The 25,190-nt window shown below is 34.4% G+C and overlaps 1 protein-coding gene across 3 annotated transcripts in view; it reads left to right on the plus strand.

The window, feature by feature from the left end:
• The window catches only part of LOC149412054 (multicopper oxidase 3-like), a 128,042-nt gene extending 106,092 nt beyond the window's left edge, over nt 1-21,950 (plus strand). For all 3 annotated transcript variants that reach the window (XM_089646534.1, XM_089646533.1, XM_089646532.1), the window contains exons 2-11: nt 5,982-6,068; nt 6,598-7,106; nt 13,612-13,907; nt 14,481-14,667; nt 14,937-15,060; nt 15,624-15,838; nt 16,742-16,928; nt 17,552-17,770; nt 18,381-18,599; nt 19,341-21,950. In XM_089646534.1, the coding sequence (XP_089502660.1) occupies nt 5,996-6,068; nt 6,598-7,106; nt 13,612-13,907; nt 14,481-14,667; nt 14,937-15,060; nt 15,624-15,838; nt 16,742-16,928; nt 17,552-17,770; nt 18,381-18,599; nt 19,341-19,660 (2,349 nt within the window). In that variant the 5' untranslated portion in view covers nt 5,982-5,995 and the 3' untranslated portion in view covers nt 19,661-21,950. The remainder of the gene's footprint in view (nt 1-5,981; nt 6,069-6,597; nt 7,107-13,611; nt 13,908-14,480; nt 14,668-14,936; nt 15,061-15,623; nt 15,839-16,741; nt 16,929-17,551; nt 17,771-18,380; nt 18,600-19,340) is intronic.
• The last annotated feature ends 3,240 nt before the right edge of the window (nt 21,951-25,190 follow it).

Consider the following 25,190-nt stretch of genomic DNA (forward strand, 5'->3'; position numbering starts at 1 on the left):
TGCCGAGCAATCGCCGAAGGACAATGTAATGAAAACTTAACGAAAAGAAATCCGCGTAAAATCTGTCATTCGCGTTGGTTAACAACAGCCAATACTATTCTCCGACTTTACACATCAACCAAGAATCCAACAGAAATCAGGTGATATTGACTGAATTTGTGCTAAGAGTGTATGCTCCGATGTGGTTTAAAATAAAAACACAGCCTTTAAGACATCCAAGAGCAGACTTCAACCGGCGAGACACCTCCACGAAACCATAAAATTGTCTCGTTACCTTCCAGAGCATTTGAAAAAGGTGGTAGATCCCATAATTCAACGCAAAGGGTATTTTGGCCAATCGAAAATATACTTATTAGTATGTTAAACGACGAACGAAGACAGACATTAGAGAGTTGGCTCTCAGACGGATTCTAAGTATCCAAGAACGTTGGGGTTCTCTCCAATAAGAGTATTTAAGCTACCTACTTTTAATTTCAACGCAGAAGACTGACTTGATCTACTGGGAAAAAACATCAGAAGCACCTCTTACAAAAATGATATCTAGCGAGACAATAATTGATGCCATTGCAGACCACGAAATTATCGAATCCAACATTTTGTGTAAGTTCCGATTGATGCCCTGTCACACGCAAGCCACGGAAAGATGCATCAAAGTGGTAACGGCATCATGTTCTGCTGTTTGCGGCCCTGAAAGACGTGAAGGGTGTATACAAAATAAGCTAGAATCTTGTCGTATAATGCCAGTATTGAATTCGAAGAAGGACTATAAAATACAATAACTTTTATGATTTTTGACTATATTTTTAAACAGTGTTTGTGATTTTTTTGTGTAGCAATGGTACTTTTATTGTTTCTTGATTAGTAGATAATATTATTAGTAAATGAAAAGTTATTTTTTTTATATTTTAACTACTTTTATTGAGCAAAGATTAAACCCTTCTTTTTCTAGTTTCACGCTATTTTTTAAAAATTTGAATCGACTTGGGGCAGTACTTGCACTCAAAATATCTTAATGCTGTCATAATGACTTTTAAAGGTATCTCCATAGAGCATCCATTCCACACCCCGCTGCTAAGAAAAACATATTATTATTATTCGCATTGCTTTATTTTGCAGTATTTGCATTTTTTTCATTTTCTCTTAAAGTGTGGTGATATAATTGTATTGAATATTATCTGGCATGTTTCTTTATTTACTTTGTTTCTGATTCTACCAAGAAATGATATTTTTTGCAATTTTTTTTAATTGTATAGTCTGCATTTTTTGAGAAGTTCAATTTTGAGTCTATAATAACACCTAGATATTTAATTTCTTCCACTTTTTTTATGATTTCTCCATTTATAGAAACCTTTGGTTCCTCATGCGTATTTGTTCTGCCTATATGCATGTATTTTGTTTTATTTACATTTAGTTTTAATTTATTTAGTTTAAGCCATTTTGACAATGTTTCTAAGTCACTATTTATCTTTTTGATTGCTTTCTCATAATTATCTTCTGCAATATAAATTAGTGCGTCGTCTGCAAACAGTCTTATTTTGCAATGTTTTAATATTTTTACCATATCGATATAAAATATCGCTAATTTATTGATAATCTCTTCAAGATATTCGTAATCCGGTTAAAAACAGAACTGCAGGCCCTTAACCAAAGAATTGATAGGTTTCCTGTTAAAATTTTAGTAAAAAAAGAAAAGTTTTAAAGGAAACGGCCTGAAATCCCCTTTTGATTGGATTACGAATAATACGAATAGATTTTTAAATAAATCAGAAATACTAATTTTTCCCCGTGTTAAGGCGATGCACTACGTAATAATGCAAAATCATGTGTTTTTGGTTTTAAAATTTGGTCGCCTAGAAATGTTTCAGATGCTTTAATTAAATACTGCGAGTAGAATACATCTTGGCCTTTGAAATAATCGAGTATTTTTTAGGTAATAGTCTTTTTATAAGCTCAGAAAAAAATAATGTATAAGGCCTTTGAAAACTTCTTTAAAGTTCAAATTCTCCTACTTATGAACCCACTTTTGGTATTGGTTTTATTGTATATTGTGGAAAATTAAGTTATTTATAAAATGATCGAAAAACATTCAAATATTTGTGCCTGAACATCCACAAAATAAAATAAATGTCACTTTTTGGCCATGTTTTTTTTGCATAAATCAAAACAGGTGGATGGTGTTAAGCGGGAAATTAAGCCTTATCGCCATCTACGTAAAGTGTGTTATTGATAGCGGCTCGATTCGAAATATTACACGACGTAGTGCATCGCCTTAAAAAGTGAAATAAAAATAGTAATAAGTATTTTTTTATAAAGAACTGTGGAGTTTCAAACTCTCTGAAAGTTGATATAATTAAAAGGTAGCTACTAGCTGTGTTATGTTATATTTTTTAATCATTAAATCATTATTATATATAATATAATAATACCTAGCCAGACTGGTGTTTGAATTCTTCATACCTACGTCCATCCACGGTCTTCGCCGCCACAAATATTCAGTAAAAAATTGCAACAAAAAACGTTCTTTTAATGAGAATCTAACAACAAAAAATCAGAAGATCCGCCTTCGTGTACAGTTATAAGGATCGTCAGGTGCGGATTTAGACAATATCAATAGTATCTCTAAGTATACAATAATGTCTCTCTCCGCGTTTGTCTATTTGTGCGCTTAGTTCCTCTAAGCTCCGCAACGGATTTTGATCTTCAATGTTTTCAATAAAATTTACATAACTTACAGACGGTTTACATATATGATATATGCATATTATACAGGGTTTTACAATAGGAGGTGTTATTTTGAATAGCCCGCTATTTCAGTAGATGTCACTTTTGAAGTTGTCATTTTTTGACATTTGACAAGTAGAAACTACGCCATTAATAAAAATGGAACGATACACGCTTCAACAACGCATTGAAATTATTAAAATTCACTTAAGTGAATCAAATGCAAATCATCTTGAGTGATAAGGCCCATTTCCACCTCGGTGGCTTCGTCAACAAGCAAAAATTTCGCATCTGGGGCTCGTAAAACTCAAGAGTTAATGTTGAAAAGCATCTTTATCCTCAACGTGTGACTGTTTGGTGCGGTTTATGGTCGGGCAGAGTCATTGGACCTTACTTTTTCGAAAATGAGGCTGGAGCAACAGTTACGGTGAATGGATTGCGCTATCGAGAGATGATTAATATTTTTTTATGGCCGGAATTGGATGGTATTGATCTGGACAACGTTTAGTTTCAACAAGACGGCACTACGTGCCACACAAGCAACGAAACCATTGATCTTTTACGATTGAATATCAAAATAACACCTCTTATTGGAAAATCCTGTATTTATAGAAAGTAGAGAAGAGTCAATGTTTTATATCAAGTCGTTAAAATATATGTTTGGGAACTACATTGCCAACGCTGGTTAAACATTATGATATACATCAAAATAATGTGCTACGGAATTGTATATCTTAAAAAGACCTACAGAAAAGTCTGTTATGGTATATGTCTATCTCCTAAGGATAATCCCCAACAACGCCGGGTAAACGTCAGCTAGTTTTTTTTACGAAGCCCAAAAATCAATTTGCTATGTGTGAGGCAACATAAATCTTGGACCGTGCGCTCCATCGTCAGGAAAGTCGTTTCTTTTGAGGTGACTTTCAAACCAGCAGAATTTCTGTTATTCGTCTCAGCAAAGGTTGGCTTAGCAAAAACATGTCCAACGAAGCAGTCGACAGTGGAGTGCTGGTACATACCCTAAAGTATGACAGTAAGGCGTGGAACTGGCAGAGGAAGGTTTAAAGTAGACCGAATGCTGTAGAAATAAGATCCCTGAGGCGTAAGTATTGTAAAATCGTGTGAGAAATGTGGAGATTCGCAAAGAATGCAAGTCCGATGTAAGCGCACTCAGTAAGATTAGGAAAGGGACCAAGAAAAGACTTTAAAGAAAGTAAATGACGCGGATGTTAAAGGTAAAAGAATTCGGGGGCGCCCGAGCAAGACTTGACACGATCAATGCATAAATTATTTAATCCAAGTCTTCCTACATAAACATTAACACCTACCTATATAGATGCATTATGTAAATCAAAAATTCGGAACCTGACACGGTAAAAAAACGATATCTAAATGAGTTAAAACACTATCGCGATTGCAATTTTTTGACCGCAGATTTTTGCTCAACATATTTACCATTGAAATATTACTATTCCGGTCCTTTACAAATACTTCATTTGCGGTCAGTTTAGGAGTAATGACCATTAATAATCCACGCTGTAAGTCATACAATTGATCAAAAGCAATGGGCAATTACACCGAGATATCAACACGACCAAGTTGGCGAGGATTTTGCGCTCCAACGAAGGCCAGAAATCCACTTCTTAACTTCTTACTGTTGGGTGTTTCAGAATGGTAGAACGTGTTTTTACCACCTTGACCACGGGTTGAGTTCAATGTTAAGGTTCTTGCTTATTTGCCGATTAATGCCTATGTTATAGAGGCAATTGGCTTATTCATGGTTTTATTCACATACGATTTTTTTTGCTGTGTTTATGTTCTCAAACTATTTTATAATGTGCGTTTAATTATAAGTATTGTCTCTATACAGATGCCCTGACGTTGTTCAATAGTCTTTGACATCTTTGAGGATAGTGTTTGTATAGTATTTTTAAGGATAGGTTGGAGTGAATCTTAGTATATAGTCTTGTCTAGCAGGAGGAAATACAAAAGTCAGAAAATTTTATCCCACCTACCTTTGAACAAAAAAGATTTAAATGAAATTTTCATGTTAATATATGGATCTTTTAGCTCAGATTTCAGTAAAAGGATTCCAAGGATTACAGTTAACATTTTTTTTTTGTTTTAGACTTATTGTTAGGCTGTCGTAATACAATTATGGCTTATCACCAATGAGATTATTAATTATTGGTAGTGGAATGTTATTTTCTAGAAAATATACGGGCTGTCCGTGGGTAAAGTGCGCTAACTTCGGGAGGTGATTCTACATTAAGGTAGAAGTAAAAAGGAAAAATAAACTTTTTCAAATTCAGATGTTTATTTTTTCCATAGAAAACTATTTATTTTCTCATAAAAAACAATTCTAATTTTTATCTAAAAACTACCTTAAAACATTAGAATTCCGAAAAAAGTTATTTTTCTTTTTACTTCCAAAATCATGTAGATTCACCCCCCCCCACAGTAAGCGCACTTTCCCCCGGATACCCTGCACAATCAGGTAAAAAACGTACAAATATGTTCTTGTCCATAAAGGAGCAGATTATTGGGTCAGATTGGGGATCAGCCATTTAATTTTTCCTGTTAACACAATTTGTACTCTTGCCCTTTCTATAATATAATACAAACATATAGCCCTAACAATCGCAGACAAATTAAGCCGGATTAAAATCCCATCAAGGATCATCCACAAAAATACGGGTTTTCTATGTTTATGTTAACATAAATTAGCATTTAATTAAAATATATATTTTTCCAGTTTCAGTATGTCTACATATTGTATTCATTCATTGTTATACTTTTTTGAATCCCCCTTTTACGGAAATTAGATAACACCACCAGTTATTCCCCATGGAACCGTTTTGGGTCCTAGTGTGATAACTGAATAATTATTGTTTTTTATCTTTTCTGCACATGGTAACAGTTTTTAGCAAGAGTTATCAAAACATTTTGTAGCGGTTAACCGCAAGAATATTTACATATATCCATAAGAATAAACAGCAAACATTCAACTTATTTATAGATTGTCTAAAAGTAATTGCGGGAATAAATTATGTCATTCTTCATTCATTTTTTCAAGATAAATTTTGTTTAAAATCACTGAAAACCACAAAAATCTTAAATTCTTATATTATTATGTATCTTTTGTGGGCAGATAATCATCAGTCTCATTTAATTCACTACAAGGAAAATCAGCAAAATTTCGCTTTCTTTGTTAATTTTGTAACTTTTATAATATTGATTATCTGTTTATGTTGTTGCAGAAAACTAAGTGAAGATGGCGCTTTCACTAGCACCCCGGATTTGCTGCTTATTGTTAGTGGCGCTGCTCACCTCACCTGCTTACAGCGGTAAGATTCACCATCGATTCCCAAACACCATCATTAATCATTACCATCGACGATACCAAATTACGTTACTGTGACCTCCACCAACTCTCCCAATTAGATACAGGTAGAATAATGGTACAATGATTCATCGATTGGTAAAACACATAACTATCGAAATATTAGCCTTGCATTGTGGTAGATAGTTTTTGCAGGAGAGACCACCATTTATAATCGTTAAGTTCTTTGAAATAATTTGAACAGATAGTTTGATTCTCTACTTTACATTTAATTACTTTCATTAGCTAACTTTTGCTTCCTTTATATTTGGATTTGGATGTATTTTTGGCAACCTGTACATTAATATTCAGTCATTTATTAATTGAATTTCCTGCATTCACTCATTTATTAATATCTACATATTTCCCATCTCTCATCTGCCAAAGCCCGCTCTCGCCTAATAAAATGCTTGGTAAAATATTTCTAGTAAAGATTCTCCTCCAACTTCTGGTAAATAGTCGAATTTGCTTTAATTTTTTTTTGTTATTTTCAGATTCGAACATAGACACCTTGCCAGAATCAACGACATACATAGAATACGGCGACGCTTACACCTCAGACTATGCCACAGAAGGTGAAACAATCACAGAAACAGCAGTAGACAATGAAGTATTAACAGAAAGAGCAGAGAGAAGAGTTATCGAAGACCTTATAAAAATAACGAAGAACAACGTTGAGGAAGAAGTAACAGGAAGAGCTGCCAATAGAGTTGTAGAAGACAACAAAACAGAAAGGATAGATGATGAAACAATTGAAGAAGAAGATAAGGAAGGAGAGCCAGTTGACGGAGCTGACCACCCTTGTTTCAGAATTTGTGAAAGTGGAAAGACAATGGAATGCCATTATAAGTTTGAGATCGAGTGGTATCAATCAATGAGCAAGGCTTGTTATGACTGCCCCTTCAACGCGACTGACTGTGGAAGGCTTGATTGTATTGCTGCTGATGGAGTAAGCAGACCTTTGACTGTCATCAACAGGAAGATGCCAGGGCCAAGTGTACAGGTTAGAGAATTTGTTTTCTTTAATTATTATCTCCTTCTTTTTGTATGACCTCAATTTCTCACCACGGATTTAATAGAAAGAAACATAATTGTAGAACTGTTAGTTTACCATATTTAGAAATATGATCGTTGTTTAATAACTGAAAATATCTTGGCTTTGATCACCAAAAATCAAAATAAAAAAATTATACAACTTCATCATTCTCTTATTTACTGTATGCCAACTTTTAAAAGTACGCGAATAATAGAAAAAAACATTTGGAACTGCCAGCTTTCCTCCCTTTGAAAATACTTATATGATGAAATTGAACTAACTCTAAACCTCTCTCCTTTGGAAGTCCGTCGGAAAAGAAATGACCTCATTTGCTTATTCAAAATTATAAATGGTATTATTGATTCACCTACTCTACTGCAACTCATTCCCTTCAATATCCCCTCGCAAAGACTCAGAAATAATGAACTGCTCTTCCTCAACCATCATTCGACAAATTATGGTATTATTCACCATTGTCCAGAATGTATAGACTGGTCAACTCAAGTCAAAACCTTAACTTTTTTGGGATAAGTCTGAATGATTTTCGCCAGTCGCTAAACAAGTGACGGAATATTATAAGTGTCCTGTGGTCCTGACCCACGGCGTATTCTTGACTTGATTCGAATTTTCTTATATTATATCTACCATATGTCTTTGCTTTCATGTACCTTTGTCTACTCCTGTATTTTTCATTTTAATTTATTCGTGTTATTATTTTGTAATTTGGACGATGTCCTTTAATAAATAAATAAATAAATAAATATAGGATAGTATTTTTTGAATGGCTAAAAAAAACACAAAAATTACCTATTTGGTAAATCTTTAATGACCTACTGCATTATTATCTCATTAATTTGGTGTACCACCAAGTGGTTTAGTATTTTTTTAAATTTAATATACATGTGATTAGTGAAAAATATAAAAAAAATCACACCCATAAAATACTTTCTGATCAACTCGACAAAACCTACTCAACAGTTTTGGCCAACTTTCGAGGTAAAATTATTTGAAGTAACGAGCAAGAACTACAGAAAACGACCTGCAAACTTCTTTAAAAATACGACAGTAATAACTCACTTCAATAGAATGGTTAGAAATAACTTAACCTCGACACAAAGATATTTACATTATACTTGCGCTAGCATAAAATCTGGCTATCATTTCGACGAGCTTTAGGCAAACCATATTTTTGGCACAAGGAGGGTGCGAATTTTTTTTTAATAAACTACGACATGATTCGTACATTGACCGCCGAAGAGGGCACATTTAAATAACCAGACCATTCGCAGAAACTTAAAGCTCACTAAAGTAAGGTAAACGTTTGCAGCACCGTCCATTGTGGGACTTTTCGGAATGTCGTCGTAATTGCATAATATTACTCTATGCAATTACTCTAGAAATCACTGGTATCTATGTCTCGTAACATTCCATATAAAATTGTTTTAGAAGAACTTATTAATCCTGTCAATCAATCTAGTCGTAATTACATAACATTCTACAGTCACTTGTTATGGCTTACATTAATTAAAAATAGATTAGGTACGTTTAGATTCTAAAAGTTTGTATTAAATAAATAAATTAAAAACGAAGCACGTTCTGTCAATTAGTTTTAAGGTCAATCAAATGTCACATTCATTAATATCATAAACTCAGTTAAACTCTAACGGCCCCAGTGGTTGAGTGGTTTAGATCTTTGGCGACAAATCGAGAGGTCGCGGGTCCAGATTGGTAGTTACCTTCACTAACGTCCTGGTAAATCACTTTAGCCACATTTGGTGACCAGATTTAAATAGCCGGTTACTTCCCCAACTTATTTTTCCCCATCTCCTTCCTATCTCCCCAATTGAGGATGCCATTGTCTCACTGGCTCCAGACGGTTGGAAGCTATTGGGATTATTGTCCAGTACACACGTAAAAAAAATTACTCTGTGGAAAATATAAACCCTCTACCCTTGAAAAAATTCCCTGTCTTCTCATTTATTAACCATTACGCTTACATTAACAATCTCAACCCTTACGCTTACATGCCATTATATTAATGATTCCATTACACTTACCTTGCATTTTTCCCGGTAATACATAGCTTTACAACACATGCCTCATAGATCTAATTTCTACAGTTAGGAGGAAGCTACAAGCCAAAAATGTGAATATTCTTGGTGTACCTTATATCGTAGGTAATAGGCATTAAAATCGCTTGACAAACGGAATCTAGAAACGTTCGATTTCAAACAAAAATCTGGTTTTTATTTATTTTGTAAATAATTTTATAAGAAAGCAAAAAAGTTAATCAAGTGAAACTGTCACAGATAATCTTAACTATAATACCGTATTTTTAAAAGTTGTTTTCTTTATGCGTTTATACATTTCTATTGAAAAAATATTTTTTAGCAGTTTGCATTTATATTTTTTATTGAATAATTTATTTTTTATTTGTATTCTACTCAAGCGAAGCGATAGGAAAACCTTCAATTTATCTAAAGCATATTTTTTGGTATTCATAATATACACCAATTCGTTATAAAGATTAATCATATTGAGTGATTTGGCATTAAGCTTCGCCTTACATAAGTCTAATTTCATACATCCACTGCTAGTTAAATTCTTCACTTCCATACATCAGGGTTGGTATCAGCACTCCATTGTTGACTACTAGCTTCGCTTAGTTGGTGATAATTTAATTTATTACTTATTCCCACTTTTCTCCAATTTCGAATTCCATCCATGCGAAACCACATAAAAAATAGTTTATTTCACCTCGTAAAAATCACCGCTGATATCCCTAAGAAATATACATTAGTTGCGGAGAAGCATAATAACTAATAAAAATGGTTCAACTACTCCAGATGTGCATGGCATTCTGCTTATAAACTTGATAGCTAGAGATGGTAAACTTATAATTAAAAGGTATTCGTTTTTATTCAAGGGTATTAAGAACAATTGAAAATAAACACAGCTCCTAGAACTTCTATCGTTGGATTACAGATATATGAATTTTCAGATATGAATACCTACACGGTTGACTTTTGAGAATTAGTTGAACCTAAAACCGGGTTCAGACAAAACCTCCTAGATCACAAGGCCGGAACACTGAATCAAATCAGCATCCTAACTTGTATAGAAACCTAAAAATAAAGAAATTCTAAATAACCTAAAATTTTTAAGATGTTTTAATAAATAAGAATAAAATGATTTTTTTTTTTTTAAATCCGTTTTTTTAAATTTAGGAGTCTGCTTTAAATGAGTGTCCTGACCTTGTGATCTAAGAGGTTTTGGTTCCGACCATTTTAAGTTGATTAACGTTTATTGAACGACAAGATTTCTAACAAAACTTGGACACCAAATCCGACAAGAAATTTCAAGGCCAACGCAACTATTTTCATCCCGCAATGTCAATTCTGCCATGAGCTATGGAACTTTGAAAATTCTATCTCTCTCGGAATGTATCTAAGTGAAAAGAATGAAAACCGTCAAGAAAAGTAGTTAAGTGTTAAAACTGGTGTGAAGCCAAATAGTAAATAATTAAATTGTGATTAGAATTATTATACAATCTATTTTGTAACTCGCTGGTTTTGAAAAGTAAACAATACAATCGTCAGTTTTTCTACACTGACAAGATAACTTAACAGATATTTTATTATTGTCTATGGTCTGGTAAATTAACCATTTATGATGACGAAGAAGCAGAAGCGGCAATGGGAAAACATTTTTACCATACTCAGCTGACCGCAAAGTATTTACAGTTTCTTAGCACGGTCTTTGCAGTTTCTATTGCAAATCCCGTTGCCATGGTAATCAGGTGATCATCAATCGGTGATAATCAACATAATAGCAGTAATCATTTATTGTAACAGTTTGTAGTTACACTGTGCGTGCAAATACGGCGCTTATAAACTGAACACGGTTTGTTGTCATTGTTGCCCAAAAATTAAAGTAGATATTTTTAAATGAAATTCAAAAGTAATCCGAAAGCGCTTTTCGTAAAACAAGATATTATTAATAAATTAAATTGCAAATCATGGGTCTAGTTCACTCCTTCCTCTCCACACTGTATCCTCAAAAATGACACGGGCCATGAGGGAAATGGTTTTTATGATGGCCTTCGTGGCCGAGGGGTAAGGCTCTTGACTAGCACGCCAAAAGTCGCGGATTCAAATTCCGGAGTGCGCAAGTTAATTTCACATGATTAATTTGTTACTTCACAATTTATTAATTTTTTATTTTTTTTTTATTCTAGATAAAAGAAAATTACATTTTTCACTTATTTAACTAGAAATAACAAATACATTACACATAAATATATTACACAACGATATTATTCACTTTCATTGTTTTTTTGATTGAGCATAAAACTGAACATTTTTTTTTAAATGTAGCTACACTGTTTTTTCAATTTCGTCTGGGAGGCAATAACATATGTTGCTCCCCTCGTAACCAATGGATTGCTTGCCATAGTGAGTATGTATGGTGTTTAAATGTATTTTATTGTTGCCGTGTAAAGTGTGTGTGTGTACTTGGGAAGTTTTAATGAGTTCTGTATTTGTATGTATGAGTTTATTATTTATTTTGTAAATAAGGAGACATGTATTATATTCATATAATTTTCTTAATTTTAATAGTTTGTTTCCATGTATAATTTTTTTGTTGATGTTCTAGGTTTGAAATGAAATAGCTTTTTGATTACTTTGTTTTGTGTTACCTGTAGATCATTTATATATGTTTCACATGCATTTCCCCAGATTTCAATCAAGTAGTTTAAATATGAGTGTACGAGACTATAATATAGACCTTTTTTTTAAATTTTATTTGGTAACGGATATGATATCCGGCTAAATACGCTAAGTAAGGGGGTAATTTTATCTTTAATATCATGAATATGCTGTTAAAAAGTTAGGTGTTGTAATTAATATATTATTTAAAATTATATATAGTGTACTTGCGGCACGTTCCAGAGAGGAAGATACTCTGAGTATCACCCTGGTGTAAAACCACTATTCAGATTTGAAACGCTGCTTTAAATAGCTTTATCCGTGTTTGGTGACCAGATCTTCCCCTTTCCGCTACCTTCAGCCTCACGACATATCACAATTGTGGGTGCCATAGTCTCACTGGCTTCAGACAGTTGGGAATTTTGTGCGGTATTCACATAAAAAGGCCTCCCAAGTGGAGTTAATGTTACAGTTATAAACCAACAAGATAAGAAAATATGTAAAATATCTTCACACAATAAAATCTTAAACGTGTTTGATTGAATGTCATTTCAGTTTACTCCTAGTACGCAATAGCTACTTGATGATTTTCTCTTGGAAGTTTTTACAAATTGACACAATTTTCCAATTGATAACGTTGATAGAACCGCCGCAAATTTTCCACTTAATCAATGCTCACACGCTAAAACAAATTCTTGGCAACAATTGAATGCAGTAATAATTATTTAATTGACGTGGCTAATATCAGGACTTATATTGCTTCTAATGACTCATTGGAAAACTTATTCGATCGAAGCGGAAAAGCACTAATTCCAGTACAAGTCATAATAATTGATACTTATCATTAGGATTTATAATTACTCTGTGATTAGCATTTTGTTATCCCGATTAAGAAAGCTATTCAATTAAGTGATATTAATATTCACTTTTAAACGCATCTATTTGAATTACGATTTTGTTAATTAAATCTTGGAATTGGAGATTATTCCACTTCCCATCATCCAATCGAGCTATACCTCAATTCTTTGTCGATCACAATGTATTCTATCAACTTTTGTGACATATACGCATTTTTCTAAAATTGGATAATATTACAGCAGTTAATATACGAAATGAATATCAGTCCTACTCCAGTCTACGGGGAGGAAGATGCAATTTTTCATTAAAACCAAAAAAAATCTATTTGAAATTGGCTACTTGCAAATTGTAATATCGTAAAATTGAAAATAGATGTACTTTGTCAATTTGCGTCCGTAAAAATATAAGCAATTTTTTGATAGCCCAGTTCCTTCAACTAGTCACCAGGTTTGTCATTGGGTGTTTGACAATGATTTTTGGTTCCAAAACGTGGTCTAGTATTCTGTTGGCATTTTCCCTTTTAGTATTGCCCTTGTGAGATAACAACATTCTGAATCGAAAAGTTGAAATAGCTCTAGCTATATTTAGTAACATGATCGGAATGGATATTTAATTTTTCCCTTCAACTCCCTTCACTTTACAACACTGAGGCAAAGGGAGTGTGACAAATATCGATACGGGATGTCACAGTTCCGCTGGCTTCGAGTTGTTGGAACTCTGTTGAAAAGTAAAATTAAATTGGAATCGTGTAATCTTAATCTTACCAATGCAGACAGTCCAGCAACAAGACAAGTATTCTTATTATTGATTGATTATTCCCATGCTGTGACACAACCACAAAGCAGTTTTCTCTTGAAATAATGTTTTCATCAACTGAAGTCATATATATTTTCGATTTCTTCTAGGTCTGCAAGGGAGACACCTTGATCGTTGACCTGACCAACTCCCTTATGTCTGAAGGCACCACTGTTCATTGGCACGGGCACCACCAGCGTGGTACGCCGTACATGGACGGTGCTCCGCTGGTTACACAGTGCCCAGTCGCGCTGGGTTCTACGTTCAGATACCGCGTGCTGGCTGCGCACGCTGGCACTCACTTCTGGCATTCGCACGCCGGGATGCAGCGCGCTGATGGGGCCTTCGGCGCCTATATCGTCAGGGAACCCGAAGACAGGCATCAGGAGCTATATGACTATGACAGGTAAGACATTTACAAGTGTTCCCAGATAATCTCTCGACGGAGCCCACGAAAGATGCACCCCGTGCTTAATTTTCTTCCTCGGGAAACTTTCAGGTCGGATGCTTTTTGAATGAGCGCACTATTTTTTTTTTAATCATTGAACAGTTGCCATGGTTTCATCCCTTTCTCATATGCTAGTATCCCACAGGGTTCGGTACTGAGTACAGCACTGTTTTTATAGTACGTTAATCGTGTGTACCCATTGCCAATATACCGTTCGGTTAATGGCTGTACTGTTTATGAAATATTTTAGTTAAAACCACAAAAGGGTACTATTGCAGGATATTGGCTTCAAATATTCGTTTTGGATCTTCCTCTCGAAAATATCCAACTCTCTTCCACTGTTTTTCGCCATTGGCAAGCTCTGTGAGCCATAGCTTCGTATTGGTTTGATGACTATACAGTAAATGAAATGTCTTTGGAGATGGAAAAACCATCTGTTTATCAGGGTCAATTTTAAATTATTTTCGTGGCTTGTGTAATTTTGACATCAATTCCTTTTTGGCTCACATCATTTGTCGACCTCTCTCCCAGACCTGAGCACGTCATGATCGTGATGGACTGGACCCACACCCTCGGTATCTCCGCCTTCACAGACCACCACCACTCCAACGGGTCCAACAAACCACCCTCTCTGCTTGTCAACGGTAGAGGCAGGTTCCAGGAGTTCAGCATGGGGAGGTCCTTCTACATGCCGGCTGCGAGGTTCAATGTTGAACAGGTAAGACAAACCATAAATCTTTTTCTCAATGCCAAAATCATTTCGATCTTTGGTATAGGCATTAGATCTTTTTCCTCCTTTCATATTTTTGCTTCAAAAGCATGCCATTTCTCTCCTTATTTCCGTTAAGAATACAATTAACTACAGCCGAAAATACTTTATTTTTTCGATTGCATTTGAACTTTAATTTGGAATCTGAAACAAATTGACACATTTATTTCCTTCAGAAATAAACATTTTTCATAATCTCAAACTTTCTTTCTTTTCAGTGTTATCGCTACAGATTCCGAGTGATAAATGCCGAGTTTTTGAACTGTCCCATTGAAATATCCGTAGACAACCACACCATTACGATCATCAGCTCAGACGGAAACGACTTTGAGCCTGTCGAAGGTAATTAGAATTTATTTTGCTTTCCTTACAACCTATGAAGCTTAAGTTAATCTAATCATACTCACTTATGTGACAAGATGAGATATCCGAGATTTTTCAACCCACAAACACCGTTCTTAACATTAATCACATTTCCTCATATTTATCTTCTGCCTCTCGCAAGCTGTAAATAGATAAAAAAAATACACTTAGCAAACACTTTCTCACAACTCATTTTATGTCATCATTGGCGCTACAACCTTAAAATACTCTTGAAAATACCTCCACTTTTCAGGTTCTCATATTTCTTAATATGCTGTATTTGCCTCCACAACACATCATCCAGCCGCTTACATTTAAACCTTTAACGCCCTATCGTCCCACAGTCATATTATTGAGGATCCTGTGTGATAGTCGGCTATTTATTATCCTCGAAACATGTCCTGCTTAATAGGGTCGGCTCAGTTACTGCAATCTTACTTTTGATGACTCTACTAACTCGCCATGCATAACACATTTGCCTCAAAACTAAAATTTAACCATTGTTTTTCTGATCAGTTGACCATATTTTTTATTTCTTGCAGCTGTCTCTCTAGTGACATACGCCGGCGAAAGATTTGACTTTATCATAGAGGCTAACCAGGAGATTGATAACTACTGGATCCGATTCAGGGGCCTCATGGACTGTGACGAGCGCTTCACGAAAGCGAGACAGGTGGCTGTACTGCACTACGAAGGAGCCATGGAGTTAGAGCCCCCTGGTGACCCTACGTGGGAGGAGAGTCACAGAGAAGGACTGGTAAGGGCAACATTGATGATTATTCTTCTGTTAAGTTTTTAGATTTTCACGGCCAAAAGCATTTTTGTTGTTTGTTTTTGGGGTGTTATGCCGTGTTGCGCTAACTCCTTCTTTAGCCGACGTTTCGGAAGATGTGTGACACATCTTCGGATCTACCGGATCTGCCCTGATGATGGACACTGCAACGCTGTCCGAAACGTCGGCTAAATAAGGAGTTAGCGCAACACGGCATAACACCCCAAAAACAAACAACAAAAAAGATTATTCTTCTTCCTGTTCTTAATCTTTTTCGGTTCTTATTCTTATTGTTGTTATAATATAATAATAATAATAATATTGGACAATTTGTATAGCGCAGCTTTTGTGAGATATCACCTCAGGGGCGCTTTACATGCTGTTATTTCTCGGTTTTGTCGTATTCTTGTGGTTGTTCTTCTTCTCCCTTTTCTTTAATCTTGTTTTCTTCTGGTTGTTGGTATTCTTTATATGTATAAGCTTTCCGGCATTCAGTTTTGGATATAGGCCCCCTCAAATGTGTCCAATTTGATAGATTCTTGGATGAAAACTTTGTTAAAGTCTACAATTCTTGGGGAGAAATTTTTTTATTTTCCAACGACAAATTAAAAAAGAGTAATTTGTTTGATTTTTTTGTCATTGTTATTCAAGACTTTTTTGCAGAAATTTCTCTTCAAATTGAACATTTTGAAAGAATAGAACATAAATTTTATTTTCCTCTTATTTTTGACAATATGTTTAGAAGATCCTATAGAAGTTCTCAAAGAATTGTTGTTAAAAGCATAATTTTTTTTAATCAGTATAAAATCTCTAGACAGCTGTGAATATTTTCTCGTTCATAATTAAGATTTGAAATTCAGTGACTTCAAAATGATTTTTTTCTTGCAGCAAGTGAATGCTTTGAACACAGGAACAGGCCACAATGAGACCTTGAGCATCCCAGAGCTGACAGCATTGGACGCAGACGACTTGAGTCTCAGACCAGATGCGGACATTCAGTACTACATTTCGTACGACTTCTATGCAAAGGACAACTGGCATTATCACAAGAACCCGCATTACGGATTTAACCAAGGTTAGTCCAATAACTTTATTTGACCATCACCTTTTTTAAAATATGGTTTTAATACTCACCATTATAATCGAAAACTGGTTTATCCGCCACTGAATGAATGCTTTTTAATGGTTTTAGATCAACGGTCAGGAGGTCAGGATGATCACAAGAATAAAAAAAATAACGTTTTCTTATGCAGCAACTATCTAAGTACAATAATTGAGCAAACATTTGTCGTGTCTTCAAGATAATACCGAATGGCCCATTGAATCCTGCACTTCTTCTATTCATCTTCCATTTATACGGATAGAACATCACACGAATTTTCCATTTTGCACGGAGTAAATTCATTTGCCAGTATCTGAGGTCCAGATGTCGGAGACTTAAATCAAAAAATGTTTTTTTTGATATTTTTACTAGGGACTATATAATTATTTTATTTTATTAGGTGCGTCTTTATTGTCAAACTGGGGTTTCGATTGAAATGTGCTTTGTCAGAATTCACATGTTATTTCTCCACCACGTAAAATTTGGTAATCTTGGAAATATGTCAACTTGTTTCTAAGCTAATATATATTTTTAGACAGGGTTTGCTGTGTCACATGTAATTTTAACCATTCGTTTATTATTGTTTTTCTTTCCAGTTATCGATAACAGGAGTCGTCTGTTCACCCCCCAGCTAAACCATATCAGCATGAAGTTCCAGCCATTCCCACTGCTCTCTGGAAGGAATGGCATTGACGCCGATAATATGTTCTGCAACGAATCCACTGTGGAGGGATGCAAGGAGGATTATTGCGAGTGCACTCATGTTGTCAATATCCCTCTAAATTCTGTGGTCGAACTCATTATGGTGGATGAAGGTATAAACCATCTCAGTATAAAATACATTTCTCTTATATTTATTTCCGCCCCGGGAACCATTTATTGGATAACCAAAACCCCTGCTATAGGTCACCCCCATTGGTTCTCTAGTGACATAGCAGGGGTGCCCGTGTTCATGGGGTTTGTCGAGGTCTTGGCGGCGGATGCGTTACCTACTGCGTGGCGGGTTGGATCGGGATAGACTGGTTGAGGAAGTCCTTTTGACTTCTCCAGCCGGACACTCTATTTATAAGTTTTTTTTTCCTCGGGGCCTCCTGTGTGAAGCTAATTAATGGATCAATGCAATGACGTGAACCAATTAGTTCTGAAATACCGTTGGAACAATCACCGAATTTCTGCTGGTGGTGCTTTAGATTGCAATCCATCAAAATGCGATTGTTCTAAAGATGCATTTTCATCACCTGTCAGTCACTTAAACACTCTTACACAGTCGATTCTATAAGTTTAACTCCTCTAATTTATTACGTTACACATCAACATCTCAAACCTTTTTCTTTATGTCCGGAATTGTAACGAACCTTGCTAATGGGTAAAAGAATCTTCCATTTTTTTTAAAGTCTTGTTGATAATAAATGTTTTCTTCCTTAGGCAATGCATTTGATGCCAATCACCCATTTCATCTCCACGGTTACGCCTTCCGCGTAGTCGCCATGGAGCGTATTGCCAAGAACATCTCCGTGGAGGAAGTCAAGCAATTGGATGCTGAGGGAAAGATCCATCGTAGACTAAATGGAGCTCCTCTCAAGGATACAGTTACTGTACCAGACGGCGGTTATACCATCATCCGTTGGTACGCTGATAACCCTGGTAAGTTCATTATATTTTTAATAAAACTAACGATTTTTGGATGCAGTGGACATAAAATATCCATACCACAAATGACCGATTTGACAAAACCGGAATCTCTGAAAGATGATTGTAATCATACTGTTCCTACAGGACCACCCGCACATGAAAAAGTACGCCCTTGAATCTGACCAAGTATAAAGCCGCCAAAGATGAATTTGAACCTAATATGCTCGAGCTTTGAATCTGTCAACAATTCCAACAGTATCTGTTAATTTCTACTTTTTAGGCTTAGAAAAACATCTTCCCGTTAGAAGTTGGTTTAGTCGACACTTGGACATGGATGATAACGATGACTGAATATATCTATTTACCAGCATAGTTCATGTAACTTCAACATGCTTATATTTTAACTCGTTGGTTTGATCAGAGGTTTATCGTCATGATAAGCTTTAACAAAATAATTAAGTTAGATGAAGGTGAATTCTCCAATTAATATATTTTTACTGTCATGTTTATTACTGCCTGTATCTGTGTTTTCTCCAATAAAAAATAAATTTTTAAAAAACCCACAGACTGCATCCCGTAAAAACTTTGTAGAATAACATTCATACCATTCTTGTAGTTTCAAGATGTTTTCGGTGTCTTAGGTTGCTTTATGTTTTCTATCAACCATCCCAGTGATCATCGGTTTTTTTTTTGTATTTGTCGCTTCGCGTGATTGCCCCTTATCGATAAAGCAAATTCTTTCTGTTCTTCTAGGTTACTGGCTATACCACTGCCACATCGAGTTCCACGCCGAGATTGGCATGGCACTTATCTTCAAGGTGGGTGAACACTCCGACTTCCCCCCTATACCAAAGAACTTCCCTACCTGTGGCGATTTCATCCCCACTGACGCTGATCAAAGTATGGGAAGCCCCGACAAGAGGAATCACCAGCCGGTTATTAGTATCACGCATTGGTGGCCATTGGACTATTTCAACGCCGTTTCGTCGTCTGAACGTCAGCTTCCGGGCAAGATGGTGACAATTGGCGCTCTGGTCTTAGTGATGGTTTTCAGGAGGGTACTTGTTCTGTGATTTAATTGATTTATTTATAAATGTATTGTGGTTATGACGATGAAGTATGGAAGCTCAGAGTTATTTTAAATGTGTATAAATCTGGAACAATCGATTTCAGCACTGCCCTGCGAAAACAAAAAGTATTTTCAGAAGTAAAAAATAAGTGATAATTCCTTCGCTATTTTCTGCATATTTTTTATATTCAAATTATTATTATTATTTGAAGGATTAATCATTCAATGACAGTACAAGATTTTTAAATTTCGTAATATTTGGGATATTTGCACAATACAAATACAAAAATAAATACTGTTTTATAAATTTAATTCAAGCATCTTTCCTACTGTTATGATTTACTGTGCTAGAACATCTGTTCTGCCGTGTGGTATCTTGAACAAGTAATGTTACATGTTTAAGCCCTGGCATTCCAAAAGAAATGGGCGATCAAATAGAGTTATCCAATATATTAAAATAGCAAGATTTTCATAACGTCTGATTTAGTCTAGGCTACATTATATTCTTTGCATCAAATAAGTTCTTTGAATTCTTATGGAAAATATCGTGTTATTTCTTTGATGGATGGTTTTACAAAGCAATAGTTACATTTGTTTGCTGTTCCATTCGCGTAATAGTTATGTAGTATAAGACCCTCAGGAACTCACTAATGCCACCTGTTATAGCTGTCGATGGTGTTAATTATTCGATTCTCATACAGCGTCGAATATGCAGAAGACTTTGTCAATGTAATATTAAGGCGCTGGTATTTGGTGAACAGGTACTAAGAGAGGCGAGCAACACAGTTCTTAGATTCATAAAATTGGACGCCTCAACAAGGCTCCGACAAAAGACTAGGCTTCTTTAAAATTCAATTAATTAGACAGAATCGAGAGCGAAAGTCAATTGGAACAAGGCTTTATTTAACCAATAACCAAACTTCTACCTTAAAACAAATTAATATTAGAGCACGAGAAATTTTGCAACACTTTATAAGTTATAGATTTCAGGATGTCTGTCAAACAAAAAACTAGGTTAAAAGAACATTGGTTATCTACTCTGAGCTTCTTTTATTTTTCTAAAAGACTATTTCACCAGCTCTGAGCTGACCGTTGAGGATCTACTAGTTAATCATATAACTAGCTACTATGGTTATAGGTAGAGACACCCATTCACAGCATTAACGATATTTTCGCGAATTAATGGTGTTCAAAAAGATTTTTTAATCGCTATAATCTTGTATTGACAGATCGTAAAACAAACATGACACACTCTACTGTAGAAACATGTGCCATGTTGAGTTTCAATCAATAGTGCAATAAACATGTTTCAAGTGATTTTGCTAATAGAATTGATTTTCCCTTCTTGCCGACTCCCATTCCTTTGAGTAACATTTAGCTACAAACGCTATGAAAACGCAAAATTAAAGCTATAAAAGCTATTTTTTCAAAAATTAATGCTACACATCTTAAAAATTAAAGCTATTCATTGGTGTCTCTAGTTATAGGATTTACAAGGCGGTAAAAACAATGTTTTACTTGATGGATGGCATTATTAAGTGGTGGTTAAACAAATAATTGACGATTTACTCAGAGATGGTGAAATACCCACTAAAACCTGTAAATATTTTCCTTTACGTATTTTTAAACTTAAGTTGACCTAAGATGAGGCCTATTGTGCTTTTTGACTACTTATAGAAAAAAACAAATAGAATTAACTAAGTACTTAAGTAAATGAACAAATAATTGTATTTTTGATGAAAGTATTTTAACCTTAATTATTTTTATAAAACTTTTTTTATTTGTAATATACACCAATGCCTAATTTGAGCCTAAGCCACATGCGTTATAAAAACGTACTTGCCTTATGTTCGTAGTGCTTAGATTTTACATCAGTACTTATTTTAGTATTTTCATTTAATATATGAGAAATAAATTATTAATGACATTTTTGTATGTGAATTTTATGTATTTTTGTAAAAAAAATATTTATGTTTCTTTCCAGATATTTTTGTTTCTGTTACAAGAATTAATAAAATAATGTGAACGAAATTTTGATTTCATCTGATGAATGTCAATTATTTCTTATGTGATATTTTACATAATAAATGCGATATACTTACTTAAAATCATTACTTCTCATTTCAACAGAATTATAAAATTAAAACGACACATAAATAATTAAATCATAATTATTAATTAAACTATCAAAAACCGCACATTACGAAACGGTTCCAACTGTCTATAACGTCATTATGAGGTGAAAAACGTTACGGACTGCTGTCACCAACGTTGGCCGGTGTGACGTCATCAACACCATATTCACCAACAATTCGCTTTTGTTGGTGAATATGATGCTGTTGTTTTGGCGACTGATCTAAAATGTCACATTTTACAATTAATTGTCCCATTCGTAAAAATAAATTTAAAACGAAAATGCCATCCAGATCGTCAATCTTTTGAACACTAAAGAAACCACTGAAAATACCCTTTAACGCCAATGGATGTAAAAAACGAATCAAACTGCACAACTGAACTAAAAAAGCAAAAAATAGGTAATGAATCTTGATTTTCTTTATTGATATTGTCTAGAAAATATTGATTGTATGCATGCAATTGTATAAATATGCCTGTGGGAGTGTTTACCTATGTAGTGTTGTGTATGTTGTGTTGAGTGTGTGTATGTCCATGATTTTTTATGCCTATGTTGACTGTGTTATATCTATCCATATACATATTTTATTCTTTGTATTGTAGTCACTTGAAGTGTTATTCTTCTGTATCTCTTTTCTATATTGTGAAAAGAAACAAAAGTAAAAAGTTCTTAATTAAATTTATATGATAGAAATCAATCAATGATAGAAATAATAGAAATCTATCACAGGGCTGTCGCTGTCCATACATGAACATGCTTTAATAACGAAAAAATCAAACGCTTACACCCTAAAATAAACAGTTCACTGAGAGTTTTTATGAATATATCCGAATTGAAGAAGAGGGAGAAACACTTGAAGACTCTAAGGGAAATATAATAAAATGATTCCCGGTTTACTAGAACCGGGCATCAGACTTGTGCAACCATTCCTCATGCACGTGACTGCTCCAGATATTTTTAGCCTGACTGATTGCAGGGTCAGGGTCTATCCATTCCCATGAAAGGGAGAAATATAAATCAAAACAGAAAAGCAACAACGCAGTAATCCTTTGAGTGTTATTTAATACAAATAAGAGAGCAAACAAAATTATGAAAAAATAAATAATAAAATGAATGAATCAGTTGGTTGTCATCAGCAATAATTGAATTTTAACCAAAAAATATAAAACATGAAAAAATATTATCACCTATGTATAGCAGTTGAATAACTTAGTCATAAGAAATGTAGAAATCACAAGCAATACAATTAATAATGTCAGAAGCAATATATTTGGCACCTGAAACGAAAGATGAATTTGCTCTAATTAGCAACACCAAGCACAGGCCATGGTGAAAAAACTGCAAACTCATGGTCAGTGGAAAAATAGAAGGCAGGAGAGATATAATGATGATGATCACCGACACGCTGGAGTGATCAATTACTACCTACGTCCGGAATGTCTCCGTTTTCGGTCTCTGGCTCTCCACGCTGTGCAAAACGGAGGAGTGGAGGAGCCTTGTTCACCAGGAAAATTTGACTGGGGGTGATGATACTCAGCTATGAAGAGGAATTAACACATTTGAAAGAAATACAAGAAGGCAATCTGGAAATCAAATCCAGAAATACAGATGGCGATTAACGACATCTGTCTGCACGCGCAAGAAGTTATTTAACTGTTAATCTGTATGGTGGGTTAGAACGTTACTAATGTTCTCTAATTTCCTATATCAGAACTATTTTCAATGCAATCTAGTACAGTACACTACCATTTATTACCTGCACTACACTTCACTTGACCTTTTTCTTCACCGCCTACCCAACAATAAAAATATTTAGGGAATAATTAAGAAAAATTCATTAATAATTAAACATACTAATTTTTATTGTGACTCAGAACTTTAGTTCAGTGAACTCTAGATTTAAGTGTAATTTTCTAAATTTTAACTGATTGTTGGAGCAATCCAGACCAGTAGGTATCTAAATTATATAATTTCTAATCTTATTTTCAAAAACTTATTTTTTTGTTAAATTTTTGACAGATATTTCAAGGACTTTACAAATTTATTTCATAATCATAATTTTTTACACATTCTCTACATTATGTAAACTGGATATATCACACTATAAAAAAATATTTAAAATTAATTTTGAACTCGATAATCTAACTGAGCATGAAACCAATGAAAGATTCTCCAGGATCCTATATCGCAAGATGCCTAAAATCAAGACTCAAGTAAGCACCCTTTTGGAGGCGACTAGAGACAGATCAATGAAAAGGATTGGAGCAGGGTGGGAGGGTCTAAAGATGAACAAAATAACAAAAAATTGCAATGTACAGAAGAACGTATTAAACATTATTTTGTAGAGGAGAAGAAAATCTCACAATGGCTTGTAGCACCTTATAGGCGTTTTATACGATCTTTATTTGGTACAGATTCCATATGTGTCGCCTTTCTATGTTAAATCGGTATGAAAATGTGACCATTCTTTATACCGTTTTGGGGAACTATTATTTTTTGCATTCTCTAAAGTTTTTTTACTACAACACGATATTCAATTTTCGACCTATTTCCGCCATTATCTTGGGTTGGCTAGTAGCCTAAAGTTTTTTTTATTATTTTATTATTTGATTTGAATGAGGACTGAACATTTCTGACATAAATGACTACAATCAGTGAACTGCGCTATCACTCAAGCCAAATCCTAATTGGATAGTACCGAGATTTATTTCGTATATCTGCTGTAATATTTTAGAGTGTCATCCAATTTCAGAAAAATATGTATATGTGCTTGTGTATGCGTCCCACCAAGTTTATAGAATTCATTTTCATCGACAACGAAACCATTTTGCCGAGTTTCAGCTCGATAATTTCCACTTCCAATATTCCATTTCGTTAATTATTCATTTATTTATTCTTGTTATTTGTTTTTGGGGTGTTATGATTTTAAATAAAATAACACATCTGCCCTGATGATGGACACTGCAATGCTGTCCGAAACGTTGGCTAAAGAAGGAGTTAGCGCAACACGGCATAACACCCCAAAAACAAATAACAAAAATACTTTTGGCCGTGAAAATCTTAAATCATTTATTTATTCATTCAATGAAGAAAACAAAATCGAAATTCTAGTAGATCTATCTAAAAATAATAATACTAATTTAAATCCCAGCAACAAGAATGGTATATATGCAATTCATATAAATTAAAATTATTAATTATATAAAATTACACAGAAAAGAGAAAAAATTAAGGTAGTTTTATTACGATAAAAATAAAATTAAAAGTAAATTACAGAACTTTATAATACTCATGAAACAAAATTTTTAAAATTTCTGATCTAAATTGGCTAGCAGTGAAACAGATGCTGACCTTGAAAACGATGATATTTATACATGAAATAATAAAAAAACATATTACC

The sequence above is a fragment of the Hesperophylax consimilis genome, chromosome 24 (genome assembly GCF_061612785.1).
Source record: "Hesperophylax consimilis isolate HC1 chromosome 24, BYU_Hcon_1.0, whole genome shotgun sequence".
In the NCBI taxonomy this organism is placed as follows: domain Eukaryota; kingdom Metazoa; phylum Arthropoda; class Insecta; order Trichoptera; family Limnephilidae; genus Hesperophylax; species Hesperophylax consimilis.